This window comes from Aulostomus chinensis, chromosome 6 (assembly GCF_037954235.1).
Source record: "Aulostomus chinensis isolate RoL2024-O1b breed Wild chromosome 6, RoL_Achi_v1.0, whole genome shotgun sequence".
NCBI lineage: Eukaryota > Metazoa > Chordata > Actinopteri > Syngnathiformes > Aulostomidae > Aulostomus > Aulostomus chinensis.
The window spans coordinates 2,432,009-2,450,038 of NC_141325.1; the positions used below are offsets into that span (position 1 = coordinate 2,432,009).

The window sequence follows — 18,030 nt, forward strand, 5'->3', positions numbered from 1 at the left end:
CCAAACTCCTCTCCAGAGCGCACGTGTGATGGCAGCACCCTGCCTGAGTGGCTGACCAGGCTTACAATCAGTCATCCAACTCAAACGTTTCTTCCTGCCCACTGGTGACTGTTTCTACATGAGGAGTGTCAGGAGATCCCTTCCTCTGATCCTGGATCAGCTCTTCCACTTGGGTCTTCCTGCCGCCGGTGTGGCGGCGGTGGTTTGGTAGGTTGGAAGCACAAAAAAATGCATCCAGTAAGTTTACAGCGAGTTCACGGTTTGTTCTACGGGATGCCTTTAGTTAAGATTACGGAGACGTCCTGGTTTCCTGTCTTTGATGAGAGGTGAACTTACACCGCCGTGGCTCAGGTTTGGGGGGGGGGGGGGGGGTTGATCGTGGTCATGTGTTTTTGGAACTCGTGGTCGGAAAAAAGCGGAGGTCTCCAGTTTTCCTCAGCGTGGAGATCAACAGTCCTGATAAATGAGGGACGGCTGACCTTAGAGTTCAAAACGTCCGAATCAGGATGTTTGAGGGCGAATCGTGGCGTGAACGTGCGGGGGGGGGGGCGTGGCAGCGCGACAGCACCTGGTTGGCTGGGACCAGGCTGAGGCTGGACGTGGCAGGAACAGCTGACGCTGTTTTTTAAAAGACTCGCACTTCTTAATGTAAAAGTGTGACTGCCCATCGATGCAGATTATTGAAGACCGCTTCTGTTCAACCAGAGGAAGTGAGGGGAGGGGTCACGTTCGCTCTGAACCCCAGCGTGGAATCACCAGATCCAGCATGGAGAACACTACTCTGCTTCCTCTTGAACTTCTTTATTGAAACTAAACCTTTATTTTTGTCTTTTCCCCCAAAGCGATGGAACTTTAACATGAAATCTAAGTGACACAGAATTAAAAGTCTGAACACTAACAGCCGACTCGGTCAAAGACTAAACTCGTCACAAACGAGCTGCGGTTGGCTGGGATGAATAAAACTGACTTTATGAGAATTTACTGCACAGAAGATGCATTGTTTTTTTTGTCATTATCTCAATAAAAATTGTAGAAATAAGGTTTAAAATGAGGGAAAATCTAAAAATAAATAATCTAATTAATTTTTTTCAAAAATCTTTCTTCATGTTTAATACTTAAACCCATCAGGGGGCTTCATTGTTGATTTTGTTTTGTCTAACATTCAGACCAGAGAATCAGCAATCCTCTGTGTGTGTGTGTGTGTATTTATTCCTCCTCCTCCTCCTCCTCAGGTTTAGGCTGCACTGTTCTGACCATCCACCCCCCCACAGCTGATTCTCTCTTCTTCCTCATCATGGAAGTGTGAGGTTTTAGGAATACCGGGATGGGAGCAACCTGCTGTCCGCTCTGAGCATCTGATACATGTCTGGGATTCATAATCTCTGTCCTAATAATCTCAATAAAGGAAACAGAGTATGAGGAGCATCTGTGCTCTGAGCTGAGGGGAGTGGGGGGGGGGGGGCTGACCTGTCCGGTGGTCTGTCGGCGTCACTCACCTCTGCCTCACGGTTCCTTCGACTCAGGTTTACGACTCTAATGGTTTCCAGCGCCGCCGCCATCTGCCGCTGCTGCTCGGTGATGTCCAGCACCCGTCAGCTGCTCGTCGAGTGCTCGCTCTGCAAACGCAGAGAAGAAGAATTCAGCTCAGCTGGACTTCCTGCTGAAGCAGAGTTAGAGATTTTTCATGATCACAACTCTTCCTTCTTTCCCCTCTCCTTAATTGACCTTTGACCTCCCGGGATGCACGCTATTAAAATACATTTAAAATGGGAACCAGTATCCATTTAAAGTCACTTTCCAGGAGGACAATGAAGTCCTTTTGCTTGTGGAGAGTCTTTAGTGCCTCCAGACCGTGAAAGCAAGACTAAATGTTCATGGACTTTTGCCTCTTAAACTTACAATTTTTTAATCTTTGAGGCTCCATCTCTAATTTACAGGACCACATTTGCTGCATCTGCACGGACAAGGATGGGAAGTAGGATTATGGAATATTTGGGTGAATCTTTTCTGATTGAAAATTATTTTGCTTGTGGATGATTTTATTATCAAAGACATCTGAAACCCCTAACAAGCTAAACATCTCTGAATCTCACATTCATACTTCACTAAACGTCGCTCTTATTCCAGTATAATATCATCTGCACGCATCAATTTAAAAAAAACTAAAACATTAAAAACGCAATAAATCGTAGCTCTGATGAAAGACATTCCTGCTTGTGAAGATTTTGCAAATCAAATCTTGCTCCATCTGATCGTTCCCTCCATGCCGGCTGCTGATGGAGCCCGCAAATTATACACTGGCGCCCCCTAAATGAGCCTCGACACAGTGCACGCAGCCGGCAGCAGCCGGCCGGTTAAACGCGGGATGCTCAGCCGCCCTGGACGCACGTACAGCCGGCTGAGCACGGTCGGCCGGTGCTGCCTGACCTGGAGGTCCCGTCAGTCACCGTGACAAAAGGCAAAAATAGTAAAATAATAACAATAATAATAATAATAATAATATGTAACTAACAGTAGGAGTTTTCAGTCCCATCCAGCTGAAATCTCAGTTTGATATTTTGATTTTTTCCCCTCTTCTTAAATACCACTTGATCGTAAAGCCAGCGTCACGCGCCCTGACCGGAATTACAATAATAATGGTCGCGCGGACATAAATCGCATCAAGTGACAGTCGGCCAGTGAAGAGTTAAAAGGAGGAGACGGAGAGTGACACGCCTCATTGGGTAGATTATGTGCTGCAAACAAAAAGTGTGTGTCGGTGTGCCAGTCAGCCAGAGCACCGGGCCCCATCTGCGCGCCTCCCTCTCTCTCTCTCTCTCTCTCTCTCTCCCCCCCTCTCTCTCTCTCTCTCTGTGTCTCCCGCATCCGTCCAGCTCCCTCCAGCCTCGGCAGGACCAGCAGCAGCAGCAGCGGCGGCGGCTCTGTCACCACACCGTGGGGATATGTACTGACCCGGGGAGGGACGGACGGAGCAGCAGCCCGGGAGCAGCAGCACCACCTCCTCCGCCGGCCGCGGGTTTATTTGGCGGGTTTTGGTTGGCAGCATCGCGCGCTTGTGGATTATTGTTCCTTCTCTCCACATAAAGGTAGGTCTGTGAGACGCACAGCTGCGGGTAGTTTGCGGGAGAGAAGAGGGGGGTTTGTGTGCGGTAGCTGCAACCATCCCGCAGAGAGCGGCGCAGAAAGAGAGGCAACCCGCAGATGTTTTAGCGCCAAGGACAAAAACCCGGCGCTGGTTTAGGACGGTTCTAGAGCCCCGGCTCGGTTCTAGCAGACGGGCTCCCGCTCCCCCGGGTCTGCCCGCCTCACCCCCCCCCCCCCCCCCGTACTATCACATGGATGTGCAAACACTTCACCTCGTTGTCTTTTGCGCCTGTTGGATATTTTCTTTTTCCTCTCGTTTGAAGCGATCATTTAAAGCTCTGGACATTTCCGGAAACAAACCCCGCCACCGTCCTTCCTCCTCCTGGCGACGATGGCGATGATGATGATGATGATGATGATGATGATGAGACTTTTAGGAATTACTGAAACGCTCCGAATCAGCAGAAGATGTTTCATTAAAACGACCCCGCTTTATTCAGCCTGTTTTTTTAATTTATTTTATTATTCTTCTTCCGTTTCAGTTCCAAAGCAGACAGTAAGAACCGAGCCAGAACCAGAACACGAGCCGCGTATTTACAGCGAGTCACCTGACCCTCATTGTGCGGGATCAACCGGTTCATGCGTTCAACTTTCCTGCGGGACCAAAACAAACTTCTGCTCGGAACGGACGAATTTATGTACTCAACTTTCCTTCCTTCCTTCCTTTCTTTCCATTATTCTCCCGGTTGTTGCAGCTTGTTTGGATTATTTCAGCCGTTCCTGGTATTTTATTGGCTGTGATAAATAAACTTAGACATTTATCAGAATGAATCTCGCGTTGGCCATAAAAAAAGAAAATATATATTTACATTTTCATTCATTTAAAATGTAAAAAAAACACGGAGGAGGAAAAATAGGAGTTTTTAAAGGCGGGCTGGTTTCGCAGCAGGTTTCTGAGGGCGACTGTTAATTCTGGTTTTTTTCTTTTCTTTTCCCGGTATTTTCCCGTTTTTTTTTTTTTTTTGCTGAACAAGTGTGTTATCAGGTGCAGGTCGGTGTTGTGTTTGCAGCGAGAGAGAGAGAGAGAGGGGAAGCACTGCATTAACACACACACACACACACACACACACACACACACACGAGTATTCAGGGGTTAGGAAAAAGGAGAAAAGAAATAATTAACTGGTCGTGCTGCTTTAATTACAGTCTCCGAGGGGAAAGTGGTGGATTATGCTAATGAGGCGACATACGCTGCAGCTTGTAGGAAGCAGAGAAAAGGTTCGCTGACGTGAGATCAGTGACTCTGACAGTCCCGCTAAACCCACCGGACACGCGCGGACCACACCAGCTCCTACCGGGGGTCTCCGAAGACTTCCTGCGCCCCCAAAGACTCCCCAAATATCCCGGAGTGACTCCCCAATAGGCCAGGCAACCGCTCGGGTGGTAATTAATTCTAAATAAAAGCATATATTTGTTGCTTATTGCTCCGAACAGCTTATATTAATAATCTGGCACCTCCTTCGAGGTCCAAGCGACTCTCACACACAAATGCAGCTGCGCACGGATTCTGTTCATACTAACAGAGATGTCACACTGGGCTCTTCATGAAAGGCAGACAGTGGACTTCATATCACAATCGGCTGTTCCATTCATAATCATAAAACATATATGTAATGTTTGTTACTAGGTTGCGATGTTCGGCAGTTAAATAATCTTAACAATAATTATTATTATTATGATTATTATCATTCCAATATGAGGAGGTTTTTTTAATTCACCAGATTGATAAAATATGCTGAAGGTGATCTTACGACGGGGTTTGAATAAATTAGAAATCCGGCCAAAAAAGGAAGGGGAAAAAAAAAGAAAGCGAGAGAGCCGTGGGTCCCCAAACGCCGCACTCGCCAGCTGGTTCCGCGGTCTCAGGAGGAGCTTCACCCCCATCGGCTGAGGCTGCGACTCACGGCTGACGTTCGATTCGCCACATGGAAATGAGATGTTGGAAAAATATACACGAACAAGCAGATTTTAATGCAACGTGATCCGTGTGTTTAGAGGCTGCAGCGGCTGGTCTAACCGTCCTGGTGTGTGTGTGTGTGTGTGTGTGTGTGTGCAGTGTGACATGGAGGAGTCCAGCTCGCAGAAGTTGGTGTGGGACGGGGACGCCAAGGCGGTGCAGCAGTGTCTGACGGACATCTTCACCAGCGTCTACACCACCTGTGACATCCCGGAGAACGCCATCTTCGGGCCCTGCGTGCTGAGCCACACGTCGCTCTACGACAGCATCGCCTTCATCGCCCTCAAATCCACCGACAAACGCACTGCCCCCTACATCTTCAGGGTGCGTTCCCGCTGGGGGTTTCTGTGCATTTATGTGACTTGAGACGGACTCCAGTTCTTTCCCTTCATTTTGAAATCGGCCCTAAAATGTGCTCAGGCCTCCAAAACCCGCCTGTATCACGTGTTCGCGGCTGAAATGAATGACCAGGATAGTTTGGATCCAATGGGAGACGATTATTCATCAGGGTTACTTATTGATTTTTACTGCAATTTAAAAAAAAAAAAAAAATCTTTTTTTTTTGTTGTTTTCAAAATTGATTTTAAATTTATTTTCTTGTTAAGGAATTGTTCTCATGTTAATAAAAGCAGAAACACTAGAGTGTCTCAAATATTCCCCAGCATGCAGTGCTGACGAACAGGCATGATTTCAGTCTGATCTTATAATAATAATAATAATAATAATAATAATAATAATAATAATAATAATAGCGTGTTTGAGTCCTGTCTTGAGTGTGGAAAATCATTTTAAAACATAGGAGCAATTAAATCATCTGTAGCTGCTTCCATTTTGTTTCTTTTTATTACGTAATCAACATCAACGTGAACAGAGTTTTAAGATATTAAAATCTAGAAACGGAAGTCACTCTTCATTAAGTCTTAATTGGCACTATTGTTATGAATATTAAAAGAATTAATGGTTTTTTTTGCTCTGTGCATGTTTGGATGGGAGATTAATTAGATTCTACCAATATTGATGCCGATATCGGTTCAGCTCTTCAGTTCGATTCATGCTCTTTAGGAATCCTGATCAATTTTCAGTCTGGAAAAAAAAACTTAGAACATCTGAACATGTGACATCATTTTCCTGTGAGTCACTACAGCAGGAAGCGAGGAATAACTCTGTGTGTGTGTGTGTGTTTGCGTGTGCCCGCGCACAGGTGGACACCTCGGCAGCCAACAGTACCTCGGAGGGCTTGATGTGGCTGCGACTGGTCCAATCCGCCCGGGACAAAGAAGAACAGAACCTGGAGGCCTACGTGAAGAACGGCCAGCTCTTCTATCGCTCTCTCCGTCGGATCGAGAAGGACGAGGAGCTGCTGGTCTGGTACGGCAAAGACCTCATCGACCTGCTGCTGCTCAGCTCCAGCAGAGCGCCGGCCAAAAGCAAAGGTGGGTCGGCAGAAACCAGGTCTTTGCTGGCCTCCCAGACCACGTTGCTGCATTGTTCCATTAAATAATGCTAATAGTAGCACTGGAGATTCATCCTCTGGAATCAGAAAAAAAGAACACTTTTGATGTCGACTCCAGTGAATAGAAATATTTTTGTCGTACGGATGAATTTATAGATTTGGGGGTGATCAATAGATGTGTTTTTACAACGTGTACAAGAAAGTAAGACGTGTTTATTTATCACAACTAAATTTTCTTCTTTCTCTTTAAAGGTTCTTCCCACAACTCTTGTCCAGATTGCAGCCAGCGGTTCCAGTTTGAGTTCCCATTCCTGGCCCATCTCCGGTTTCGTTGCACCAAAAGATTGCAGAGCATCACAGGGCCTGACGAGGAGCCCAGCAAGGAGAGCAGCACGGAGCGACCCAACACGACCCCCACCAGAACCAGCCCAAAGCTCGGCCACTCTGAAGGCTTCAGCAGCCCTCAGGACAGCAACAAACCCTCCACAGACTTTCACAACCTGGCCCGGGATCTAGAGAACAACCGGACCAGCCCGCTGAGCGACAAGGAGGCAGAGATCTGCAGCGAGAGCTCAGGGAAGAGGAAGTTCTCTGAAATCGAGGACAGGGAGTGCCGAGGGCCCAGCCTGCCACAGACCAAGTCTAAGGATGAGCTGGCTACGTCAGCCCAGAACTACAGAGGAGTGTATGGCTTGGACGACAACCACCGGTCTTTCTCCTCACCGGGTTCCACAGAGATCGGAGAGATGAAGCGCAGCGCCTTCACCGAGGTCAAAAAGTCGGGTCAGAGCCTCAAACACCACAGCGGCAGCAAAAGCCTCTCCAGCTCCAACTCTGAAAACAAAGATGGTGGCCGGCCCAGCAGCAACCCGTCAGAGAAGCACCTCAGCATCCGGCAGGTGCTGTCAGAGACTCAGCCACCCCAAACGTCACCCATGGGCAGCGCCTTCACCTCCGTCAACCAGCAGGGCAGCGGCGGCAGTGGTGAGAGGAAGAGTGCCTTCAGCCAGCCATCTCGCTCATCCTTCTCCCAGATCTCACCGCTGGTGATGCCGCCTAAGCTGCTGGACTGCCACCCGGCTGTGGGCGACACCATCTCCTCCAACAGACTCTACCAGGCCGATCACCTTGCCGCTAAGCTGCAAGGTGCCGAACTGGGTGCTAACTGCCCTGTGCCGGGCGGTATGGCGAAGCAGAACCCCTTCGTGTACGCCACTGCCTTCTGGCCCAAGAATTCCGGGCCTATCCAGCTTCAGATGCCTTCGGCGCTCACCCTTCTTCCGCCCTCCTTCACCTCGCTCTGCCTGCCAGCGCAGAACTGGTGCGCCAAGTGCAACGCTTCCTTCCGCATGACCTCGGACTTGGTTTACCACATGCGATCCCACCACAAAAAGGAGTACTCCATGGAGCCTCTGGTCAAGCGGCGGCGTGAGGAGAAACTCAAGTGTCCCATTTGCAACGAGTCCTTCCGGGAGCGGCATCACCTGTCACGTCACATGACCTCCCATAACTGACTTTCAAAGACAGACGTGGGCTGGACTTTGATGAACCAAGGAGGGACTTTAACCCTGCCTGGATTTAAGCACTCCAGTTGAACATAGACCACTTAAAAACACAACACCCCTTGCACTTGCTCTCACTTTGGACTTGACCTTCAAATTCCTTTTTAAAACAAAAAACAAAAAAAGTCTGTTTACTTCTTCTGCCCTGTACAAAATGTCACGTTTTGGGTGTGTGAACATGCGTTTTGACTTGAAATTGAATCTATTTATGAAGCACTTAAAAGTTTGAGAATAAGGGAAGATTTAAATGTGTAAATGTACAGTAAGTTGTATTTTATATCATATAAATACAAATATAGAGAAGAAATACAAATGTAGTCACACGTCACAGTTTACAACGCAGCAAGTTTTTTCCTGTCTACAATGAATATGGACACAAGTTGGGGACATTATGTCAGACTATATCTCAGAGTGCATGTAATATTAAATAATATTGATTTAAGATGCAGTCTATAATTTACAGTGTAAATAATTTGTTTTATTTGAAATACAAAGTGTAATATTTTGTGTCAGTGGGGAATAGTTTCAGTGTTTCTTCCTTCTGCAGGAAATTTACTACTTGATAGTTTATCTAATCATGTTGAATGCATTGACAATAAAATAGCTTTATTTTCAACTGTGGATTGATTTTGTTTTTACTGCCAGTAACAATTCCTTAATTATATATCTTCACACACAATAAAAAAAAGATACTTATTGGACAAGAGCTACATTTGCCTTACTTTTAGCAATGCCATATTGGCAGTAAATTCATTTTTTAATCATTTTTATTAAGTTAATTTATAAATGTTTGTTTGTATTGGAATCAAATCCCAGGTCTTTAACAGCAGAAAATATGAGTGAAGCTGCTACAAATATTTATTTGTGCTGATTTTCAGAGGGGACGTGTGGAAATCAAGGCCAGTACATTTTTAATATTTTAATTTGAAAACAAAGCCCTGACCACTGGGAGTTACAGCTCATAATTACAGCATTTAAATCCTATTAATTTCATACTTATTTATTAAACATCTACTGCATAAAAGTCCGGTTCATGTTTTCATCTGAGACGAATTTTTATTCATTTTATGAGGGTAAACCATTCCACTTCACGCAGATTAATGTTTAGGATCCTCATCCTGGCATTTACTTCAGCAAGGCTGGAAGAGGAATCTTTCATTTTCACGTCAAAGCAGAAAACACATAAATGTTGGTCGGCCGATCAGCACATTTCAAGCAACAAAATACGTACGTCGACATTAAGGATTAATAAATATAAAAATATTAATAAAGGCTAAGCACGATATTTTCGAGCATTTTATATTTGCACAGTCGCCATAAAACAGAGAATTAATGGTTCAATTGACTAAATTTTTTTTTTCACAGTTTCCTAAAATAGATGGTTCAGAAAAGCGTCACACCTTTAAATGATCATCTGCGATCGATATGAAGATCAATAATCCGCCAGCCATCTGAGCTCGAAACACGCGGGAGTAATAACACGAATAAATGCCTATGAATCAATAACCACCATTACTCTTAATGACGCGGTGGCATTAATAAATAACCAGTCATAACAAACAGAAGATTCACTGAGTCTGTGTCGGTGGAGCAGAAATCAGACACGAGCAAAATAGCTCAACAGCGCCATCAAGTGGTGCGACTGAACGCTGCAGGAACAAAGACACCAGAGACAGTTTATCAGGTGACTCCTGTGAACAAGCCACAGAGATGTATGTTAATATGCCTGCATAATAAATTATATTACACACAGTTTTTACACACCTGAGTGACTGACAGTCACAAGAGTTTTGTGCAAGAATGAGCCCTGAAAGCTGGAAACGGATCGTTGAACGTCCGGTTCTCTCGTCTGCGAGAGTTTTAAATGCCAGATGTTTGGTCTGTGGCATAACGTTGGTCAGTAAACACCACTTTGAATTTTGAAGCCTGGCCACAGAGGTCGTGGAGGTCATCAGGGGACACACAAGAAGCCTGAAGCTTAGTGGTGGTGACCTTGAAGTCATGTGACCCTGGTGTAGCTCCTTCATAGGCTAACGTTAGTTTACCACTGCTAACCGTAGCATCCAGGCTTCCAGCATCATCAGAGGGTTCATTAGTGAAGATGATCTTGATGAACTAAACCTGGAAGATCATCAACTTTTGTTCACCAGAGCTGATTTACTGATTCAATCACCACAATCACATGGAGCAATCCTATTGGCTGCTGGTAGAGGAACCAGGAGATGACCACTTCCTGGTTGACTACAAACACACCCCATCCTTCACACTACTACTTTGTCATGTACTACAAACACACCTCATCCCTACTTAATCCATAATATGATCGCTTCCTGTTGGACTACAAACACACCTCATCCCTGACATGATCGCTTCCTGTTGGATTACAAACACACCTCATCCCTGACATGATCGCTTCCTGTTGGACTACAAACACACCTCATCCCTGACACGGTCGCTTCCTGTTGGACTACAAACACACCTCATCCCTGACACGATCGCTTCCTGTTGGACTACAAACACACCTCATCCCTGACACGATCGCTTCCTGTTGGACTACAAACACACCTCATCCCTGACACGATCGCTTCCTGTTGGACTACAAACACACCTCATCCCTGACATGATCGCTTCCTGTTGGACTACAAACACACCTCATCCCTGACACGATCGCTTCCTGTTGGACTACAAACACACCTCATCCCTGACATGATCGCTTCCTGTTGGACTACAAACACACCTCATCCCTGACACGATCGCTTCCTGTTGGACTACAAACACACCTCATCCCTGACATGATCGCTTCCTGTTGGACTACAAACACACCTCATCCCTGACATGATCGCTTCCTGTTGGACTACAAACACACCTCATCCCTGACATGATCGCTTCCTGTTGGACGACAAACACACCTCATCCCTGCAGAGCTCTGGTGATGTCAGGGGCAGGTAGTAATAAAAAGGGACTAGATTTCTTCCTCCAACAAATAAATGAGCAGTGTCCCTGTCCCAGTTTGTACAGGAAGAATCTTGAACGTGGACCACTGACATTACCAATAACTCTTTCCTCGCCAGTGACGAGATTTCCCAGCAATTAGTGTTATCACTTTCACACTGTAGAGGGCGCCACTGCTCATGTTGTAACAGAAGACTGCACATCTCAGCAGGAGAGCTTGTGATCTTCCTTCTAATATGTTAAGTTTTTTTTTTTCATAATCAGAACTGAATATACAGAGGGTTATTGAAATATCAGTGAAAATGTTCAACATATCTGGCAGCTGCTGGGTTATTATGAAGAACACTGTTGGGGAAAGAGTTAAGAGAGGCCGGCCAGGCAGACAGCACCTTCCTCGCAGTTTGCCGGTCTGGTGGAAATCACAAACTCCACCCAGAAATCTGGGATCTTCACAGCAAAACTGGAGGGAGACGCGCTTTTGAACGTCTCGTCGAATCTTGGTCATGGAGGAGGAAGCATGTTAGCAGTGAAGAGGCCGAACGCGCAGCCATGACGCTCACATGATGATGAATTACAGCACACATCCACACGTAACATCTCTGCTCACATCAACACACACCTCCCATGTCAGCGATCCAAACAGGTCAATCTCACCACTGAGGCATGTGATCAACACACACACACACACACACACACACACACACACACACACACACACACACACACACACACACACACACACAAGTGATATTTAGTGCCCTCATGCTTTGCTGCTTGTGTCATCGTCCTCTTTGCGCTCCAACTTCCCCCTCCCCGCCACATTTGTCACCGCATCACTCAGCACTGCTTGGCGCGGGACAGTTTATATCTCTGCTAAGCTGGCACTTCCATTTGGCCCTCCGCCCCAGTCACACTACATTTTTACATTTCGGGCATTTCGCTGACACGGTCACCCGTGCTGAGCGAGCAAGTGGGGGATGGGGTGGGGGGTGGGGGGTGAGCGAGCAGGTAGAGGGAGCTCAAAGGGATTCAAGTCATCCTAAAATACACTTCTACAGGATGCACGGAGCTCCCTGGAATCAAAGCAGGGACTGTTCAGGATTACAGCACAGAGCAGAACTTTGCTAGGCGGATGGATACTAGCGAGATGGCGAGCATCTGGCGGATCAGGTTGCAGACCTAAACACTATATACAATGACAATCAAGTATTCACACGGCTGGACAGGAAATAGATAGGTGCAGGACGATGTCCATCAGCTTCAGCTGCAGATGAGTTAGAAAGGCAAATGGGCTTTTGAAGTTGTTGGCCGGAGGAAACATGAGAAAAAGGCCAGCAGTCTATACTTCTCTCACAAAGGGAGAAGAACAACAACAACCAGAATGCACTGGGCCAGGTGCAGAAGCTGCTGTCCCATCTACGGTTGCAGAAGTACAACAGATGCCTCGTTCTGTCCAACACCCCCCGTCACACACAGGTGAGGATGTTGCCACAGTTCTCTGAGCTGAATGCATAGTACATTCCGAAGTTAAGCCTCTCCCAGGAGCCTTCCCCCTGGACAGGTCACCAGTCCATGGCAGGGCCAACATAGAGACAGACAACCACTAACTCTCACAGCCACGCCTACGGTCAATTTAGAGTCTGGATTAACCTGGTCCCTCTTGATGTCTTTGGACTGTGGAGGAAGCTGGAGTACCAGAGAGAACCCAGCAGGAACAGGGAGAACATGCAGACTCACCCAGAAAGACCCCGTGCTGCAGCCGGGGCTCCACCCACAACCTTCTTGCTGGGGGCCACAGTGAGGACCACTGCTCCACCGGGCCGCCCTAGAACGTCAACGTGTATCAAAGCAAATAAATATGAACCAAGAAGAGATTATCCAGGACTTTTCAAATATTTTACTGATGTATTCTCTCTGTAAAAACATTTTCAGGCTCAAAATTGCTATTTTCTGACCCAGGTTAAACCCAGGTTTTCTTGGCCATATGAACCTGCTCCAGCTCCACTCTAAGCGTTGAGATAGTCCGCTAACAAGGTTATGAAAGACAAGATCTGATCACAAGTACTGATTTCACACATCCCTCAGCGCTGATCCGGGTTCACTCGAGGCCTCCTGCTGCTGTTCATTAGGATACAGCTGGTGCACCTTTATTGAAAGTCATCCATCGTCATCTTCCGCTTATTCCTGACTAGTAAGGGTCGCGGGGGGTGGAGCCTATCCCAGCATCTACAGGCGGGAGGCGGGGTTCACCCTGGACAGGTCGCCAGTCCATCACAGGGCCAACATACAGAGAAAAACAACCATTCACACTCACATTCATACCTACGGTCAATTTAGAGTATCAATCAGCCTCGTCCCCAAATTGCATGTTTTTGGACTGTGGGAGGAAGCTGGAGTACCAGAGAGAACCCACACAGGCACGGGGAGAACATGGGGACTCACACAGAAAGATCCCACGCCCGAGCCGGGACTCGAACCCGGAACCTTCTTGCTGTGAGGCCACAGTGCTGACCACTGCACCACCGTGCAGCCCATTATTGAAAGTATACATTATTATATACATCATCATTACAGACAGTGGTCTCTAGCTCGAGTAATGGAGTGAATTAGTTGGAGGATCAGCTCTTCACGGAGGGAAATCTATTTTCAGAAGTTATTTTAAATGAAGAACTTTTTAAAAAGGCATTAATCTGAATATTAATCTTGCTTATTCAGCATCACCTGTTTCACATTGGTCAGTAAAGCCGCCATATTCTCTCTGGGATAAGGGAAGCAAAGCCTTGTCTTGTTCACAGGTTTTTACAAGTCAGTGTGTTGGAGGCTTGAAAATATGTTGAGTTTTTATGTTACAAGTAAACATGAATTTAAAAAAATTCCCTCAAAACACACCTGCAAACTGCCTAGTCTTTAACCTCCTTTAAGAGGAATGTCCACCGACATGTTTTCTGTTCTGTCTCATTTGTAAAGCCTCAGGGCCAGAGACAAACCAGCGACTCTTGTGGCGTCTTCCTGATGCGCAGCGATACGTTGCTAGCAAATATGGTCAAAGGAAGGAAAACTGGTGAACAAAGTCATGGCTGATGCACTAGTAGGAGGGAAAAGATGGCTTGTCTGGTCACACACACACACACACACACACACACACACACACACACACACACACACACACACACACACACACACACACACTATTTCAGACCCACCATGAACTCCATCTGCGGGTCCGCTGACAGGAACACATTTACACGTCATGTTTAGAGGGAGATGATCCCTGGCAGCAGCATGCCTGAGTGCCCCCCCCGCCCCCCAGGACTCCTACCTGTCTTCCCGGCACGTCTGGGACAGGAATTCTTCACATAGTGGCGAAGGCGAAGACTTCGCTGCTGAGATATTTAGGTTACACCTGTTTCTCCGACTCAGATGCTTCTCTGTCCTGTGGAGGTGAGAGTAGATGGTCCAGATTCATTTACCTCCCATTAACAGGGAAATACACTGTACATCGTTTTACTGTATTTGACTCATTGATGGGGTGAAGACCGAGTTTAAAAGCTAGAGCTGGGTTTAGGCTTCGCTAATACCAGGAGTTGAGGTTAGTTGGGATCGCTGAGGTCAGGTGAAGCGGTTTAGGAGTGCACTGTGTCATCAGGGGACAAGTTCTTGAACCTTGGCAGCATCTAGCAAACCAGCTGGTTGCAGCAGAGCCATCATCATCATCGTGGCATGGAGGGGATGAAACTGCTCTGATCTGTTTGAAATAACGAGTGTGAGCCAGAGCAGCTGCTCCCCGGTGGTGGTGAAGAAGGGTGTGTTGTCAAGAACAAATGTGCTACATAAAAAAACAAATTCTTTGTGTTAAAACTGCTACAAAACTGATTTTCTTTTTCTCTCTTTGAGAAACACAAACAACAGGTAGCATCCATTACAGGAGTCTGAGTCTACAAATCCCCACAACCAGAACTATCATGACTGAAATTCCCACCCATGTCCAGCGACCATCTATTTCCTCGACTGACCAGATGCACCAAGAACAAACTAGAACTGATCTAGGATCTAGATGCCACTGATAATTCTGCACGTTCTTCATCTCAGGTGTTAAATACCTGAAGTGGAACTCATTCATCGTTCTGCAACTCTTGTGTTCCTGTGTCAGATTTGTGGGTTGGAGCAAATGTATAAATGGCTGTTTGAGTTGCAGAACTTCATGACCCCCCCCCCCCCCCCCCCATCCCTCCATCCTGCTTTTGAAGTATATCTCCATAACAGCCCTGGCTACAGTTTTCCTGGAGGCCGGGGAGGCACGTTGCCCCCCTTCATGCTATGAAAGTCATCCTAACCCTATCTGTCTCAGTAATGAGCAGCGTGCTGTCAGAGTCTTTGGGGCTCAGATTTGACCCCCTGCCATTCTGGACCAGCAGCTAGAACAGCAGAGAACATGAGGCCACATCTTTCTCAGTTACTACTAGTGGTGCAACGGATCACCATTGATCCGTGATCCGGTCGGATCAGTATCTTCGGTTTGGTACACACGTGATCCGCGGATTGATTTGATCAGTAGCGCGGTCACGCAGTTCAATCCAAATACTTGTTAGTGTAGCGTAATGGCGAGCGGAGGAACTGAAGAGCTCGAGCGCCCCGCGTCGTTTAAATCTCCCGTATGGGAGCATTTTGGCTTCCCCGTCAATTATAAAGAAGGAAAAAGGTTAGTTGATAAAACCGTGACGGTGCGTAGGCACTGTGGCACAAGAAAGCCATATGAAAGTGCGAACACATCGAGCATGGCCACGCATTTGAAGCGACATCACCCTGGTGTTTCACTGAAAGGAGAGAAAACGAACGCTGCTCAACAAACTCTTATCACCACGGCCTTTAAACTGCCCCTTGCTGCACAATCTGACCGGGCTAAAGCCATCACAAAATCTATCGGTGTCTTTATAGCTGCAGACATGAGGCCATATTCAGTTGTTTTACAAAATAGATGAAAGAAAGTTGTTTATTTGTCTTGTTTTATTTATTTATTTATTTATTTATTTATTTATTTATTTATTTATTTAGCTGATCCGAAAAATGATCCGATCTGTGGCTCTGATCCGTGAAACGATCCGATACGTGAGTTTTTTGATCCGTTGCACCCCTAGTTACTACCAACACACAACCACCTCAACATCACTGCCTTTGAGTCCGGTACTCCAGTGAGTAAAGGTTACTTCAGTCATGAAGTGATGATTCTACTGACAATATTACTGTCACCACTGCAGTTTATCCAGGAATTCTCATTATTCACACCGTGTTCTTCTTCCTTTATATGTTTCAGTCAGTAGCGAGCAACTTTTACATCCTCCCCCCTTAAAGAAAAATCATCTGGTTCTTTATGTCCATTGTTTCATTTGTGTTGTGCATCAAAAGTCAAGTAGCACACCTACTTTTTTTTAGATGTCACAAGTACAAAGTACTACATATTTGTGTTGAAATGTAGGGAGTAAAAGTAAGAAGGTGTCTGGGAAATAAAGTACAGGTACCTGACAAATACATCCAGTAGCAAAGCTGCTTCACATTCGCTTGTCATTCAAGTGCTAAGTTGCTTTTGCAAAAAGTTTGGTCGAAAAAGAAGAAAGGTGTAACTTTATAGTCATTTAACTTCATTTATTTGAAGTCCTCAGAACAGGAATAAATCACGACGAAAGAAAAATAGAAGGTTGCATATCAAGGTCGGCATGTCAAATCTTTGTTGTGCGTCTATGCGTGTGCGTGTGAGTGCGTGTGTGTGTCAAGGTCTGATGAAGACGTATGGAGGTCCAGGGCTTGGCCAGATGCAGAGGTGGATACTGGATTAGTGAAGATCAGAGCTGCTCAGTCTGTCTGTCTCCAGGAAGACAAAACGTCCAGATTTATCTTCCGCCCCCCGGCCACCCAGGGACCACTTAACACAAGACAACCATGTCTGGTGCATAAATATCTTCTGAAGGGATTTTCTGGAGGAACACAGATCGATGAGCAGTGACGTAGGGTGTTTGCATCAAGCATTGTGTTGTGGACACAAGAGATATAGGAGGTGTGGGGCATGCTTTTCTGGAAGAATGTCTGGAAAAACAGACCTTCAAATTATCAGTTGTGTGAATTTAGAGAGAAAAAAATACAGAATTCATATTTATTAGACTAAATACCAATCAAAGGTACCACATATTACTGCGTTTAAATCATCCTTACACAAAGAATTACCAATGATGTTGGAAATACTGGGATTTTCACTGAATCTGAATATAAATCTTGAGTACGTCCATTCATCTGTCCGTACATCCCAAACCCATGATGAGATGCTTCCGGAACCCCTTCAGGGATTCTCTTTAAATTTGCACAAACACCTAGGAGGACTCAAAGATGAACTGTGAAGTGGTCAAAGGTCAAGGTCACTGTGACAGGCGCCTGTCTCAGAGGTATACGACCACAATATAGCATTTCTAGTTTTCCCATGTTAACAGTTTCACATGCACCTAATGTTGGAGTATTTCATAGTGCCCCCTCCAACACCACAAAGTCAAATTCCAGACGAACCAAACAAACAAGCTCCTGCTCATCTTCTCTCTGCTGGACGAGCTCCAGGTTTAGGGTTGCCATCAGCTGCTCTCCACAGGGAACATTTCATCACCTGAAATCCAACCCAGGAAGTGGACCAGGGCTCAGTTCCGGACAAATACTGTTTGTGTGCTCATGTTTACTCTCACTGATGTAAGTTAGAAACAGGTTTCTCAAGTTTTCGATGAAGTAAAACAAAAACAACAACAAAAACAACCCACAAGCAAACCTCTCAGAAGGTGGTGTCATACAGTAAGAGCACAGTGATCACGTGTCCACAGATCTATCATCAGTTCTTTTTTCCGATTCCTTGTACTCTCAAAAAGGTGTCTTGACCTCATAAAGACATTTGTCTTCCTTCTTGTATTACAGCTTTGTGAAACCAGAATGTA

At 46.0% G+C, this 18,030-nt stretch overlaps 2 protein-coding genes across 8 annotated transcripts in view; one reads left to right on the top strand and one right to left on the bottom strand.

Moving 5' to 3' along the window:
• The window catches only part of antxr2a (ANTXR cell adhesion molecule 2a), a 130,755-nt gene that overhangs the window by 88,719 nt on the left and 24,006 nt on the right, over window positions 1-18,030 (bottom strand). For 3 of the 7 annotated variants that reach the window (XM_086205791.1, XM_086205790.1, XM_086205789.1), the window contains 3 exons: window positions 14,388-14,501; window positions 6,329-6,631; window positions 1,497-1,616 (listed from right to left, as the gene is read on the bottom strand). The gene's annotated coding sequence lies outside the window, so the exon portion shown is untranslated. Of the gene's footprint in view, window positions 1-1,496; window positions 1,617-6,328; window positions 6,632-14,387; window positions 14,502-14,646; window positions 14,670-18,030 lie in introns of those variants that run through there. The other 4 variants (XM_086205793.1, XM_086205795.1, XM_086205792.1 and 1 more) reach the window with 4 other exon arrangements.
• prdm8b (PR domain containing 8b) lies at window positions 2,793-8,716 on the top strand. The gene is made up of 4 exons (XM_086205786.1): window positions 2,793-3,086; window positions 5,201-5,425; window positions 6,303-6,534; window positions 6,807-8,716. The coding sequence occupies exons 2-4, from the start codon at window positions 5,207-5,209 to the stop codon at window positions 8,066-8,068; spliced, it is 1,713 nt and encodes a 570-aa protein (XP_086061912.1). The 5' UTR covers window positions 2,793-3,086; window positions 5,201-5,206; the 3' UTR covers window positions 8,069-8,716.